At 44.6% G+C, this 12,587-nt stretch overlaps 1 protein-coding gene across 1 annotated transcript in view; it reads right to left on the bottom strand.

Moving 5' to 3' along the window:
* The window catches only part of LOC308038705 (tau-tubulin kinase 1-like), a gene marked incomplete at both ends in the record, with an annotated part of 48,555 nt that overhangs the window by 18,856 nt on the left and 17,112 nt on the right, over window positions 1-12,587 (bottom strand). The window contains 3 exon segments of the mRNA XM_080341480.1: window positions 7,803-7,832; window positions 7,836-8,361; window positions 10,487-10,662. Coding sequence (XP_080197606.1) covers window positions 7,803-7,832; window positions 7,836-8,361; window positions 10,487-10,662 — 732 coding nt within the window.

The raw sequence follows: 12,587 nt of genomic DNA on the forward strand, positions 1-12,587 counted from the left end.
TCAGTAGAAGATGGTTACTACATTCGCTTAACTACAGGTCTTCATACAGCCTGGTGTTTTACACTGCAGCTATACTGAGAAGGGCAATATAGCCCTGCAATCTGGGGAAATAAGGATACTTATAACAATTTACATTAACTTTGATCTCCCTTTTCCTCTGAGACTCAAGTCAGTTTTAGACAGGGGCTCTGTATACTAACTGCTTATTTAGGCCACTTATTTCTCAAGTGAGATCTGTTATCACAGGCATTTCCAAGCAAGGCCAAGATGCAGGGCTCCTCTGCCATTGAAAATCTGCAGGTGCCTAAAATTTCTGGAATTCAGAAACAAAGGAATATACGGCTGGATGGGTAAGAAAATCCTTGCTATCCACCTTAGGAGTGGAGAGCAGACAAATGGGTCCACTGTCACATAACAGAGGCAAAACCAGAGAGACAGAAATTTGTGGTGACTGTATGGAAACCAAACTGCAACAAAAAGCAAGGAGATTTCCAAAGCCAAAGCAACAAAGAGATACATGATCATAACTCCATAAGAGGGATAAATCCTGAGGTCTTGCCTCAGGTGAGCTTCCAGTAGGAGTCTGCCTATTTCTAGATGGAGTAAAACTGCCTACAGATTTGGCCCAGAGTAAGACACCAACAAAGATGCTTGAACCAATTTGCCCAGTGAAGGTAACGCTTGCTGATACCTCCACAGTCTCTCCACTCCAGTCATAATTTGACAATGTTTGTGGCTTGATTGCACGTGTTCGGCAAGGCAGCCCTGCACTTTCTACCCCAAGGTTGCAGGACATGCAAGCGAGTCTCTGAGAAGAGCCTTGGCATTCAGCTCTTTCATATGTATCACATGTTCACCATCTGTGTTCTCATCTTCGGCCATGCTCCTGCCCCTCACCCAGGTTGCTGGGAGGTTTAGAAAACCAAATGTTTTCAGTCTCTGTGGGGTTTGGCTGCCAGGGCTTTGGAAGTAACAGTACCTTAGGCCGGTGTTGTCTGGGATTCAGTATTGCATTAAGTGGTGACACACTGTGGGCAGGTGGGGATCTATTATTGCATTGTGGAGGCTGCTGCTTCCCTGAACAGGCTATGTTTTGTGTGTGAAGCGGGCCCACACCTGCTGGAGCTGGGACCTGGAAATGCGAAGGACGGAAGGCATGAGTCTGTGGTTTCCTGCCGTGAGGGGCATGTGCCTGCGCTGGGGCATGCGCACGGGGCTGCTCTCCGCCGAACGGCTGCGCTGTATGAAAGTGCCACCAAAGTGGGGGTAGTGTTCTGTCTCCAGAGTTGAGGAGGAAAAAACGGAGGACGTCAGTCTTCTCAGGGGGCTGTACCTCGGGAGGGAGTGCTGAGAAGGCCTGTCCTCCTCCAACTGAAAAAGACCAAGAAGAGTGCAGGAAAAGGTGTCAGGCAAAGACTTGACTCGCCCCTGGTTTGTGATGCACATGCTGCAGGCATCTTCGCCAGCAGATGTAAAATGCCTAAGTGGGGCTTACTTACTGCTCTGCATCTGTAAATTCGCAGGGCACGTATGGGCACCACAGGAGTCTGCCATTACAGGAGGCCTGCCCTGCTCTCCCCAGCCACATGCAGACACAAGCGACACCAGCAGTGTCAAGCTCTGCTATGTCAGTCCCCTTCTCTATCTCTTCAGGCTACCTGCCTCACCTCTCTGTTCCTCTGGCATCACTCATCTGGACACATCATTCGGCTACTCATACATCTTGCAAACAGGTAACAGTCAAAGTCTGAACACACCTGGAAACCATGTGTAAGAGAAATGGTGAAACATCTGGTGCTAAAATGATTATGTGTATTTAAAAGTGAAGGATTCTTAGTTGTTGTTTTTTTTTTTTTTCAATAAGTCTTATAAAACTTGCTCCAGAGATTTGGGAAGGTAACTTCGGGAGCTGTTGGTGGACTTTTCTTTTCTGACACTTAAACTACTGGTCCCCTGATACACTTTTATATTGAGTACCTGCTTCTAGTTTTGATAAGCAGGGGAAAGGCAGCAGCTGTAAAGGCTGGCAGAGTATAATTCTTCTTTCAGCGAGAAATACAAAACACAGAGCCACAGGAGGACATGAGGAGAAGATGCATTCTTAGGTCCCTTTTCTGTTTCTGTGATCATGGGATGGCCAGGAGAACAAGGAAAATATACTCACAGAGCACAAGTTGTGCAAGGATGAGATTGCAGTCCCTACCTTCCTACATACTGACTAGAAGACAGAGACGTTACAGGAATGACTTCAGATTCTTCACCCTGAAAATGCTAAGTCCTTCCTCTTCTTTCTGCCTCTGCTATGAAACTAGCACTTTCACAGGGGTCAGCAACCTCAGTTTCCAAAAACAGATCATTTTTCCTAGAATTACCTTTTTCCTTTCAAATCCATTCCCTTCCTTGTGCTGCGTTTTTTGGTTTGTTTTTTTTTTTTTTTTTTTTTTTTCCAGGCAGTCTCTGTAGGTTTCAAAATGTAACTGGGTAACTGGGAAATGTGAAAAGGCAATATTGTATTTTCTTCATCCAAAACAGTTCTCCTTATCTTACTAGAGATGTTGCCTTTGCAAATGATATGAGAAAAAGAACTGAACTTCATCCAGTCTCATCTCTTTCCTGTCACCTTCAATATCTCTGCAGTGCTTTGAGGCAGGTATCTTATCTTCCTAAGTTTGTGGTGGGCATTAAACGTGAAGAGCAATTATTCACAGTCCTCAATGTACTGCATTTCACTGCATAGGTCAGACTCTCAGATAATAATAATGATGTAATACTGTTATACAAAGTATTTGAGAGAGACAAAGAAATTCTAGACAGCAGCTATAATTTGTCATAAAGCAAATAATCTCTCCATAGATGCTGTAGAAATTCAGTCCTGGGTATACTGTTTGGAGGCTGCACAGCTAAGTATACCAGAATTGTTCTTATTACTTTTTGCTCCATGTTTGGGCTCAGCATACTTCATGATTTCCAATGTATCATCTCAACGTGGTAAAGACTTCTCAGATCAAAATTAATCACTCCAACTACCCAGATGGACCTCCTTCACAGCACAGTACCAAGGGCCTTGCCCAGGCCACGAAGGGGCAAATCGCAATGCTCCATCAGCAAGCGCACTTAGGTATTGCTGCCTCTTGGCTGAAGCTCAGGTTACAGACATGCTTAAATTGCACAGTCAACGCTGGAGGTGCTGTGCCCTTCTATCCCTCTGCCCTTGGCAGAAATCAGGCTGGACCACCTTCCATCAGGCCTATCCTGCTCTGTTTGGACAGGAGCAGCATGGGAAGTCCTGGAAAAATGTGATGTTGATAGGCCTCCATAGATGTAAAAGATTTAAAATGTAATTAGGAATTTCTACTGAGCTTGAAGTTCCGATTGTTATGACCTGTATATATATAAGGACCATACATAAGAATTACTTCTCTTACAGTATCACTTTCTGTTGATCCTTTATTCCTAACACATGGATGGACAAGGACCCTGAATCTAAAAAGCCTAAGGGACAGAGGACAACTCTACACAGATCCTTCTCCATCAGCTGGCAAGCTCTTCTCACATGGATGGAAGCTGGAAGAGCTGCATATCAAAGAATCACATCATCTACAACAGGCACCAAGTGCAGCTCAACAGGAAAGACACTGAGTGAGGGGCAATGAGAGTCTGTCTCCTTCTGCAAATGCCTATTTCTCACCACTGAGAAATGGTACCTCAAGTCTCCTCAGAGCAGCCCATGGACAATGGGACACCAAGACACATAGCACCTTTTCATATAGCATTTTTCCTGTTGCCTTCTTCCCCAGCCTGCCTCTTCTGCCCATGGTTATGAACCTGAGAGCCTGCTGTGTTTTGGTTCTATCCATTGCTTGATTATTTAGACACAATATATATTAATATACTATGATATATATATTTCTATACTATAAACATGTATAAATAGTATTTATATACCCAGCTTTTCTTCTTTCTGCCTTGGAGCCAGTGAATTTGTAGTTTCTGTCCTTTCCTCCTGTTGTCTTTCAGCACTCTGGGAGTGACAAGGATTTCCCTTATCACTGCTCCGGTGTCTGGGGACACAGAGGCCACCAGGCCCAAAATATAACCGAGAGAAAGCCCTGCTCAGCTTTCAGTCATCAGTGCAAATCAGAGTTCAGCCAGGTAAGAGACCTGGGCCAATCCAGGGCTCTACAACACATGAGAGAGAGGCTCTACAGATCACCCAAAATGCTTGAGCCCTGTCCTTGTTGTGAGGCAGCCCTCTCCTGTGTCTACGTGTCTTTTTCCAAGGAATAATCATCACCAACTCAAACCAACAGAGGAAGAGAACAGCATCAATACTGTTGTCAATGAAGTGGACATCCCCTAACCAGCCGTGCTGCTCCCAAGGGTATTGGGCAACATCACAACTATAGCATCCCTCAGATGAGGCAATGATGAAGGTCAGGAGCGTGAGGGCACCCATGGGCTCAGCACCTGAACTGAGAATATTTTCTTGGCTCAGTGAGGGTCTCAGCACAGATTTTTATGGAAGAAAAACAGTGATAGAGGTCAAGTTGGACTCCCAGGTGGAACACTGGAACAGGCTCCCCAGGGAGGTAGTCACGGCTCCAAACCTGACACTATTCAAGAAGTGATTGGACAATGCCCTTCGACATGTGGTGTCAATTTTGGGGTTGTCCAATGGAGGGACGGGACCTGGATGTGACGATCCTTGTGGGTCCCTTCCAACTCAGGACATTCTATGACTCTGTGATTCTATGATCTGTCCCAGGCAGCCTGTGCAATGTGCCTCTGACTGCCTCCTGCCTTACCCATGGCATTACCAACACAGATCTTCATGCTGAGCATCCTTGCTTGATCTCTCAGCAGAGAAGTCAATGGCGGGGAATGGCTGGGAAGGGCTCATAAGCTCCTCAGCTCCTGCCCTCTCAGGGTCAAGACACGCACAACTTCAAATAACTCTATTTGTGGCACTCTCCTGGCTGTGGAAGGCTGCCTGTGGGATAAAAGAGGCCTAATGTGGGGAAATGCTGAGAGGGTTGGGACTGTTTAGTTTGGAGAAGGCTCATGGGGGTTCTCACCAACATTTATAAATACCTGATGGGAAAAAGAATATGGACCCAGACTCTTCTTAGTCGTGCCCAGTGAAAGGACAAGAAGAAATAGGCAGAAACTGAAATACAGGAAATTTCATTTAAACATAAGAAAAAGGTTTTTTACCATCAGTGTGATTAAACACTGCAACACGTTGCCCAGAGAGGTTGCGGAGTCACCATCCTCAGAGAGATTCTGATTGTACGCCCTCCTGAGCAATCCTGAGTGGGACTAGATGATCTCCAGAGGTCCCTTCCAACCTCAGCCATGCTGTGATTCTATGATAATCCAGAGGTGACTGTCTTTTTGCCAGCAACAAGTAATGGGTTATATATTGGAGCCAGAGAATGGAGGAACAGAACAAAGCATGAGAGCAGGGATTACCCATTTGCTCTCGGTTTGTACTTTGCTGATACCAATGGATGATCACCAGTTTCTGGGAGACCAGAATGAGGTCCCAAATCAGTACAACAGGGCCTAGGACCTTAATCATGGTAGGTCTGCATTTAGTGATAATTTTAAAGGCTCAGTTCATATCCAAAGGTAAGGAAGATTTACTCACACACACACTATCTGTTCACAATTTCAATCAAACCCAGAGGAAGCCCAAGCCTGAGCTATAGGAAACATCTCTCATTGCTAGTGAGGCGTTCAGTATTTTCATTAGTTAATTCCTTGGTCAAATCATTAGCATCCCAAACAACTGTCCCTCCAACTCTGCCGCACCTAAGGAAAACAGGCTGATGCTTTCCTTCAGGCACCAAGTAATTCTTCCTTTCGGAGTTGGCAGTTGGCTCTGTGACAGCAAATGGAAAAAGAGGAATGACACTGCAAAGCTGTGTATATAGAAGCAACTGAAGGATCCAGAACTCAAAGGATGCACAACTGAATCCTGGCCAGCCAAACAAGTCCAGTGTTGGTCTATATGTACAAAGTTAGGTCCAGGAGTAACCAGAGGGTGTTTCAGAATACAGGAGCAAAAAAATGTTCAGTCAGCTGGAGAGCCAAGGCTGTCTAATATATTAGCAGTAATCATCCACAATCCCATTAATTTACCTTTTTTTGCCTGCTTTTTAAGTATCACCGTGCAGGAATAAGCAGCCTTCATACTGTGTCATACCCAACTCGCCCAGTCATTTCTTATAGCTGTATTAGGTGCAGTGGCCAAGAAGGCATCTCCAGCCTTCTTTAGCTATGCTAAATACATCAGTGAAGTGTTCCTGCTGGTTCCTACGGCTGGTTCTTACCAGCTGGCTCTTGCTGTGTTCATCACAACTTGCAGATCTTGCACTGACCAGCCTAATAAGTGTTCAGACAGAGCAAAATCAGACACAGACCCTTTCAATTATGCTGATCTTGCCTGTGCAAGCTCCGGATATCTGTGTCATCCAACATCTCGGCTTCTTACAAGCAAACACCTCCACCTAGGAACCTTGCAACTGGATGCAGTCTTCCTGAGAAGCATGTACTACTATTATTCCATGCTCAGCAGGACAGTCCCACTAGAGCCTGCTATCAGTATTTCTGTCCTTCCTGTAAGTACTGCAGCCTCATACACCTCAGCAAGGAACACTTTGGTTTGATTCTTTTCATATAGTTTATTGCACCAGTCATGTTTTGCTGCCCAAATTAACAGCACTTTTTTCTTGTACCTCTCCAAGATCCAGAGAAGAGAAGAATCTGGTCAAGGCCTGAACAGAAGGATGCTCTTTTAACATGCTCCAGTCCAGTGAACACTCCTTTAGAGAATAAGCTCAAGAGGGAATAGGACATGGAATTACCAGCTTCCAGAGAGGAACAAGCAGACTGCCCAAATGCCTGTCACAGGAGGATGTCACTGTGTACATGACCCAAGACTTGCCTGCTCTTATGGATCCCACATTCATTAACCTACAAATACAAAAAGCCCTTGGGAGAACAATTTTATTGTCTCTTGAAGTAAACATTCTGGGACAGCCTTCTTCTGAACGTCTGAGAAACGAAGATTAGACATGACAGAGGAACTCGGAGCCCAACAGTATCTAATGTTTTTCCAGGTCATCTAATAAATTGCCTCCCACTAAAGCCTGAAGTTCTTTGTATCTTCAGAGGACCACAGAAAAAAAGCAAAACCAAAAGAAAAAAGCCCTCTACAACTATCTGGAACAAACAGAGTAGGTAAAGAACATTTCTGTGAGTTCTGGTAACAACAATGTCAATCACAGAAGTAAGGTTGATGTGATGTGTGTGCTGGTTCCTCTGAGCTTTTTATTAGGTATTTAGAAAAAAGTTTAATCTCAGGGAGTTATTTCATGATTTGCATTGCTGTGCCCAGTGCTGATGTGTGATTAGAATAGAGGGCAGACACTGCTGTTGCTGCTGAGAAACTATGTGGAGAAGATTGGCTGGCAACACTTGCATACAGCTAAGTGGTTATTAACAAAACACTGTGGTAGAGCAATAAGAGAACTGATTCAAGATACCTACAACCACAGCTGTGCTCTCCTCTTGTCACTGTGCCAAATCAGCTGAAAGATCTTGATAAGAGTGTGTCCTTTGTAGGGGATGTTACGAGCTATAGGGAGCACTTCTAAGTTGTTCACAACATTTAGAAGCACTGTTAGAAGCAGTTTCACAAAAGCATCCATGCTTGAGTCACAGACTTCTCCAGTACAGCTGAGGTTTTCTAAGATGATGCTATGCTTGTCAACAAAATACAGACCCAGGGATCTTACCTGTCTCTGAGGACCAGTAGGTTCAGATTCTCATCTCCTTTGTCGGAAAGCTGGTGCTGAATGTAGGGGAGAGTGGGCTGGACTTCCCATCTGCTGTTCATGTTTACTGTCAGATACTGTTTGAGAAGGTCCTTCATGTCTGTGGGAACTGTCCTCCTCAGTCACAGGCTGCATACCCCGACCTCGTCCATCATGCGTCTTTGGCCTGACTGCAGCATCTCCTCCTAAGCGCTTTCTCTCCTCACCGTCTTCAATAGGTCTCAGTTCCTCAGGCTCCTCATCTGTGGTTCCAGAGGTGCTCGGCTCAGCACCTGGGTGAAAGTCCTTCAGCTCTGTCACCTTATCAATGATAACCCATTCCTTGCTATCAAAGTCCTCCTCCTCTGCAAGTGGTACTGAGTGGAAGGCATTGCTGAGGGCTTCATGTTCCACCGAAGCAGACACATCCATCCTACCACTTGCCTGCCGATCAGCCTGGCCAGTATCAATGGACAGCATCTGGGCTGGCTGGGAGGAGCATACAAGCCGTGATGGAGAGCCAGGTAAATCCATTCGAGATCTAAAGACAGAACATGAAACCATTAGGCTTGAGCAAAAATATTTCTTTAGAATCTATGTGGCAAAAAAGATGTTCCCCCTAAAGTGCTTCAGTATGAGAGCCAATGCAGCACCTCTCTTCCTTGTAGATGACAGGATGATAACCAGTTTCCCCCAACAACACCAATATACTCTTAAGCCTTTGGTAAATACTATTGGTTTGTGAAAAAGAAAACACTCCCTAAATCCTTAATCTACTGTCTGACTTAACAGTGTCTCTGCTTGGCTCTTACAACCTCTTCAGCTGCACTGTGCTACCACTTGAGTGACCATTGAAGCCTCTAAGGTGGCCACAGGAGTTCTTCAAAGACAGAAGAAATCTTCGATCCTATTGTGCACAGATGACCCCAAAATACTTTGGAGGAGCAGGAAGAAAATATGGTTAGTACTTTTTTACAATGGGTAGCATAAGGTTCAGCGAGTCACAGTCTAAATAGCAGCAGCTTCTCCAGCCATGCAGAAATACCCTCCAAAGAGACCCTGGAAGCTCCCTGTGCCCCAATGGCCCTGGCAGCATCTTAGCAGGAAAAAACAGTGGCATTTCTAGCACTCTACTCCACAGTGGTATAATCCATGCTTCTCATTTGGCCTGCACCTGCTGCTAACTTTGCTTCTCTGTCCACCACAGCCGTTAGCAGCTTGCTGTACAAAAGCAGAGCATCTGCTGGTCAGAAAAAGACAGCTGCAGTGCATTTTACAAAAGGATTTCAACAAAGACCAAACAGCCTTGCAGACTCTTCTGGGAAAAGCCTTCCATGTGTGAGAAAGCATGAGGGGAAACAGAGAAGTGACTGACCATTTGGTGAAGGCTGCTAAGCAAAACTGGGTATCATCAACACAGAGGAAGGTCAGAGCTGAGATGGAAATAAAGGCGCTTGCAATGTCAAATTTCTGACTAAGAAAGGGGAATTAGAGAAGGAGGTGAACCCAAGATTGATATAGAGAAAATTGCGAGCAAAACCTAAGTTCTCAGCAAAAGCCATCTTGATGGATCTGAAAGAAGCAAGGTTATATTTGTTAGTTCTTGAAAATATATTATTGTGAATAGGAAACACTAAGTATACAAAGTAAGAATACACTGTGTGTGATAAGAACTGGATTTTAAAAGCTATTGCTAAAAAAAGTAAGGGAAACTCTGGACTTAGGCAATGTTTTCATGCATTCCCCAGGAGAGGAGAGACTCCTGGAGTGGAACAATTTACTCCAGAAAGCCGGAAGAATTTCCCAGTGCTGCGATTCAGGTCTGTGTCGTGAAAAGTCAAAAATGGAATAATGAGTAGACTGTGTGGCAGAGTGGGATTGTATATGCAACATACTTAGTGCAGGCTACTTGCAAGATGAAAAAATATCTTGATTTTTAAAACAGAAGCTGAGGTAAGAAGGCAGGAGAAAAGGATGTATTTTGGGTAATACACATTTTCTATATTAAGTTAGCATGATGCTGAGTAGATAAGGAAGAGCTAGAGAAATAAAGGAAGGAGTTAAAAGCATTCAGTGAATGAAAGGAGTTAACCAGCACCAAAGGCTTGTGTCTTGTAACATGTTCTCCAGGATACAATGCTTTAGAAAGCTTATTTTGATTATTCTTGGGGTTTTGTTTATTTTTTTTGCCATGCATCTGAAGGTATCAAGTGCAATACTATATGCTGAAAAAGTAACATTATTCTTGCTGTTGATGAAAAATAATGAAATAATGAAACTCAGCAGATCAAGATCTGCCAGCTAGCTCCCAGAATACATGGATCCTTGTCTGTATCCTAAAAAGATCCATTGTTCCCTCCCACCTCAGGCCAGCCAAAAGTTTTGTGACTATTTACATTATCTCTGATCTGACGCTTTGCCTTCCCTCTAACAAATGTCCCTCCTTCTATCTGTGGAGTTCTTCCCATCCCGAGACAGAGTAAGAATCATTCCCACTAACTCTCCTTATTAGCAGACATGAGTCTCATCAGAAAGATCATAAAGCCCATGAGCACCTCCAACCAGAAATGAACGTCCAGTGCCTGCTGATCTAATGATTAGATTGGTCTCCACAGACCTCAAGATGCTGGGTAAAAGCAGTAGGAGGCTACAGAGGGTGAGCAAACCTTCTTTCGTGTAGATCTGCTTTGCCATCAGCAGTGGAGAGGCGTTCTGATTCAGGGCTGTTCACACGGCGGTATCTTAGGGAGCGCACTTGTGCAGTTGGGGACTCTGGAGGCACTCGGACAGGGGAACTGGGGCAGACACCATTTCTCTGCTCCTCTTCCACCATACACTGAGTCTGTAGGAGGTAAACACAGAGAACTTCAAAATCTGACCAGAGACATGGATTTCCCATTCTTCACTGCTGCTCTATGCTTTCTTCCAGGATATAATTTCAGCTGCATTTTCACAATCTATGCAAGCAATGTCTGAAGGAATGCAAGGGCCTGTATGTCCTGGCAATTATCTAATATTAAAACAAGGTATGGATTTTAAATGAATCAAAATATTTAAACATCTTTACAAAGCAGCCTTTGCATTTCAGTTACCAAAAAGAGTTATCATGGGCTAATCTGCTACATATACAAACCCCAACTGCTTATCCAAGATGTCTAAGAGCCCCTGTTTGTAATTTTATTTTATTTTTTTTAAATCTTGGACCTCAAACCAAAGTCCTCCAGGATATATACTACATGCGCATAAAAGCAAGACTGTGATCCTTTAGTTACTCACATTCAGTTTTGAGCAAGAAATTCCCTTCCAATGGCAGCAGCACAACTCTCCTTTCCATCAGAGGTGAAAGGAGACATCATGACATGGGGCTGAGAAGCAGAAACATAATCCTATCATATTAAACTGTCACAACAGTAAAATCCTTTTCAAATTAAAGAAGGTGCTACCACTGCTATATCATGTCCACTTTCTGGAGAGGTGTTACCTGTTCCTTGGTTTGACCAACAGTCAACTCTGGCAATTCTTTTAATCAATCATAGTGCCACTGCAAGAGTTGTGCACCTAATTCTAGGATTCTGGGTCACAAACAGGAGGAAAAAGGTGTCTCAACTGTAAGCTGCAAATAAACATTTTAGTGTAGTTTGGTGGAAGGTAGTAGGAAATGGCAGGTTTTCCTGGCTGCCTGTTCATGCCGATAAACAGAACGGAAATACATATTCATGCTTAAAAGCTGGAAGGAGTGCACAGCTGTGCTGTTTCTTGTCAAGGTTCCGCGTGTTGCGCAGTCCTGCATTTCTCATGCGGACAGATGCAAGGGAGCTCTGCTAGGAAAGGAACAAAGACAGTCACAGGCAGTACTGAATGCTGCTCCATGGTACCTCTCCCTCTCCTATGGCAAATGCTTCACAGTCGCCCCAGGAAAGAGGCTTAGCAAGATTACCCCTGCTGTATAGCTGAGGGCAAACACTTGTGTGCTTGTGGGAGATCATCTGTCTTTCCTGTAAGTGTTGGAGAGTTTCGCTCAGGTCTAGTGTGCTCAAGCTCTATAATCAAGGCCTAGGATACCTGCAGACCGGTCCCTGTTTCTGTGGAGACAGTGTGCCTGAAAGTCTGTGTTCGTTAGCGCCTGCTGTATCTATCCGTCGCTCCATACGCGTGTGAGTCCATGTCTTTCTCTCCAAAAGCATGTGGGTGGATTTCGTCGCACATGTGCATCTTGCGCTAGTGTTGAGCTCAGCTGAGTGTGTCTCTTGACGCTTGGTGTGCGTTGGCTGTGCCTGTGTGTAACACAGCACAGTCATGAGTGCGCAAGAGAACAGAGAAAAGGAAAATCGCCTAGGTAGAAGCAACGAAGTAAAACCGATTCAGGATTGACGTTTGCTCGACAGAAACAGGAAACACGCAGAAACCTTTCCACAATCACCCAGCTGTGTGCACACATCGTCACGTGCACGCACACGCAGCTAGAGAAAAGCACCTCCCTTTTCACACACCGATGCGTAAAGCAAACGCCTGGCCACACCCATGCACACTTCCGCAAGAGCGCCCACTCCCGTCTCTTGACAGAAAGACGTACGTGAAACGTAGTGACATGCTCAAGAGTATACATGTTTGTTGATGTGTACCGTACTGCACAGACGCATAGGTGGCTGCACGAGAATACACCTGAATACACCTGAATCCTGCCTACATGCCTGAGCAGTGATCCCTCAATCATTTAATTCATACAAACCTTAGAGAGATTCACACATACTCATAAATGAAGGCAGA

This window comes from Nesoenas mayeri, assembly GCF_963082525.1.
Source record: "Nesoenas mayeri genome assembly, chromosome: 3".
NCBI classification, from domain to species: domain Eukaryota; kingdom Metazoa; phylum Chordata; class Aves; order Columbiformes; family Columbidae; genus Nesoenas; species Nesoenas mayeri.